This window comes from Chiloscyllium plagiosum, chromosome 17, assembly GCF_004010195.1.
Source record: "Chiloscyllium plagiosum isolate BGI_BamShark_2017 chromosome 17, ASM401019v2, whole genome shotgun sequence".
NCBI lineage: Eukaryota > Metazoa > Chordata > Chondrichthyes > Orectolobiformes > Hemiscylliidae > Chiloscyllium > Chiloscyllium plagiosum.
The window spans coordinates 71,827,320-71,828,847 of NC_057726.1; the positions used below are offsets into that span (position 1 = coordinate 71,827,320).

General features: G+C 40.1%; 1 protein-coding gene across 1 annotated transcript; it reads right to left on the reverse strand.

Moving 5' to 3' along the window:
• Positions 1-402: 402 nt before the first annotated feature.
• LOC122558655 (probable G-protein coupled receptor 139) lies at positions 403-1,215 on the reverse strand. Its single transcript, XM_043707453.1, has one exon. The coding sequence runs from the start codon at positions 1,213-1,215 to the stop codon at positions 403-405; it is 813 nt and encodes a 270-aa protein (XP_043563388.1).
• Positions 1,216-1,528: the final 313 nt, after the last annotated feature.

Genomic DNA, 1,528 nt, shown 5'->3' on the forward strand with positions numbered 1-1,528 from the left:
GACTGTTCTTCACAGAGTCGGTCAAGATGAATTGAACAGAAGTAGTCAAGACCATGATAACATCAATGAGAAGAAAATGTTCATACTGACATATTGTAGAAGTCAGAAACCCAATCGGGAATTGATTGAAGGTGAAGGAGAAGGGGTCTAGAAATCAAAATATTTACTCACTGAGTTGATATAATATGGACTGGCCTGTCTGACAGAATGGTGGAGATTGATACAAGAATAATCCAGAGGGGAAATGGATAAGTCCTTGAAAGTAACAAATGAATGAAGATTTTCTTTGAGCTCTGATTTATGGGCAAAACCCTGCTCCACAGTGTTGTGAGCCCACGGACGATCAGCTCGGATATAAGATGATGTCGGGATGGAATTGAATTCTAATGCAGGCAAATTAATTCATTTGATGGATCTAAGAATCAGAGTGAAAGGGAGCTTCACAACTGTTTTCAGCTGCTCCCTGAACTGCTTCTGAGTCACAGTGTATACACAAGTGTTTGTACAAGTAGTGAGGAGAGTGACAAGGTATCCGATGGTACCTGCAGTTGGGGGCAGTGGAGAATAATTATGCATTACTGCAATTCGTTGGTGTAGAAAACATACCACATAAGGGGTCCATAAAATAATGAAGCTGCCTGAGACAGCAAACAGTAAAATTATGGATTTTCTGCGTTTGTCCATTTCAGGATCACGGGGCCTCTCCCTGGCACTGTCCTTCTGGAGTCTCCTGCGGGCTTTGCTTGCTACTAAAACATGTCTGACAGTCAGAGTGTTCAAAAGAAGAATAATAACAAATGGCAGCAAAGGAGATAGAAGGCGATGGAATACACCATATAATGTCCAGTAGATTGAAGTGTAAAACTCTGGTTTTGTGATGCAAAACCACGGCAGCTTATTGAAGATGTATTTGGATTGGAATATGAACAAACAGGGAATGCTTTCCAAACAGCTCAGTGCACTCACTGTTCCAATAATCACGGCTGCAGTTTCTTTGGTGCAATATTTTGTTTTAACCTTAGGGCAGCAAATAGCCACAAATCGATCAAAGGTGAAAGCAACAGTCAACCAGACAGAATTCATTGTGGTTGCAGGAATGAGCATCATAATCAAACTACAGACATATGTGATATCCAGGAAAGACACTGGGAAATACATAATAAGCCATCTTAACATCCCATCGGTGATGACAACGAGGAGATCTGCTGCCGCCATTGCAATCAGGTACCACGTGATACACTTAGAGAGACCACAGCTTCCCCGGGAAAGGATCACAATTGCCAACACATTAACTGTAATAAATACATAAAACCAGGTGAATAGATGTAGTACATGAGTATGACCACATCTTATGTTGAAGTTTCTGCATCAAAAAATTGATAATTACATCTGTTTCTACACTTGGTTTTTTTTCACAAGAAACGTTTTTGAAATAAAAGACTTTTATAATCCAGTTGTATGAAATCAATCTCAAGAAATCATGCCTGAACACTCCTCAGATATTGCATTGCAGGCAATGTCCCAGATA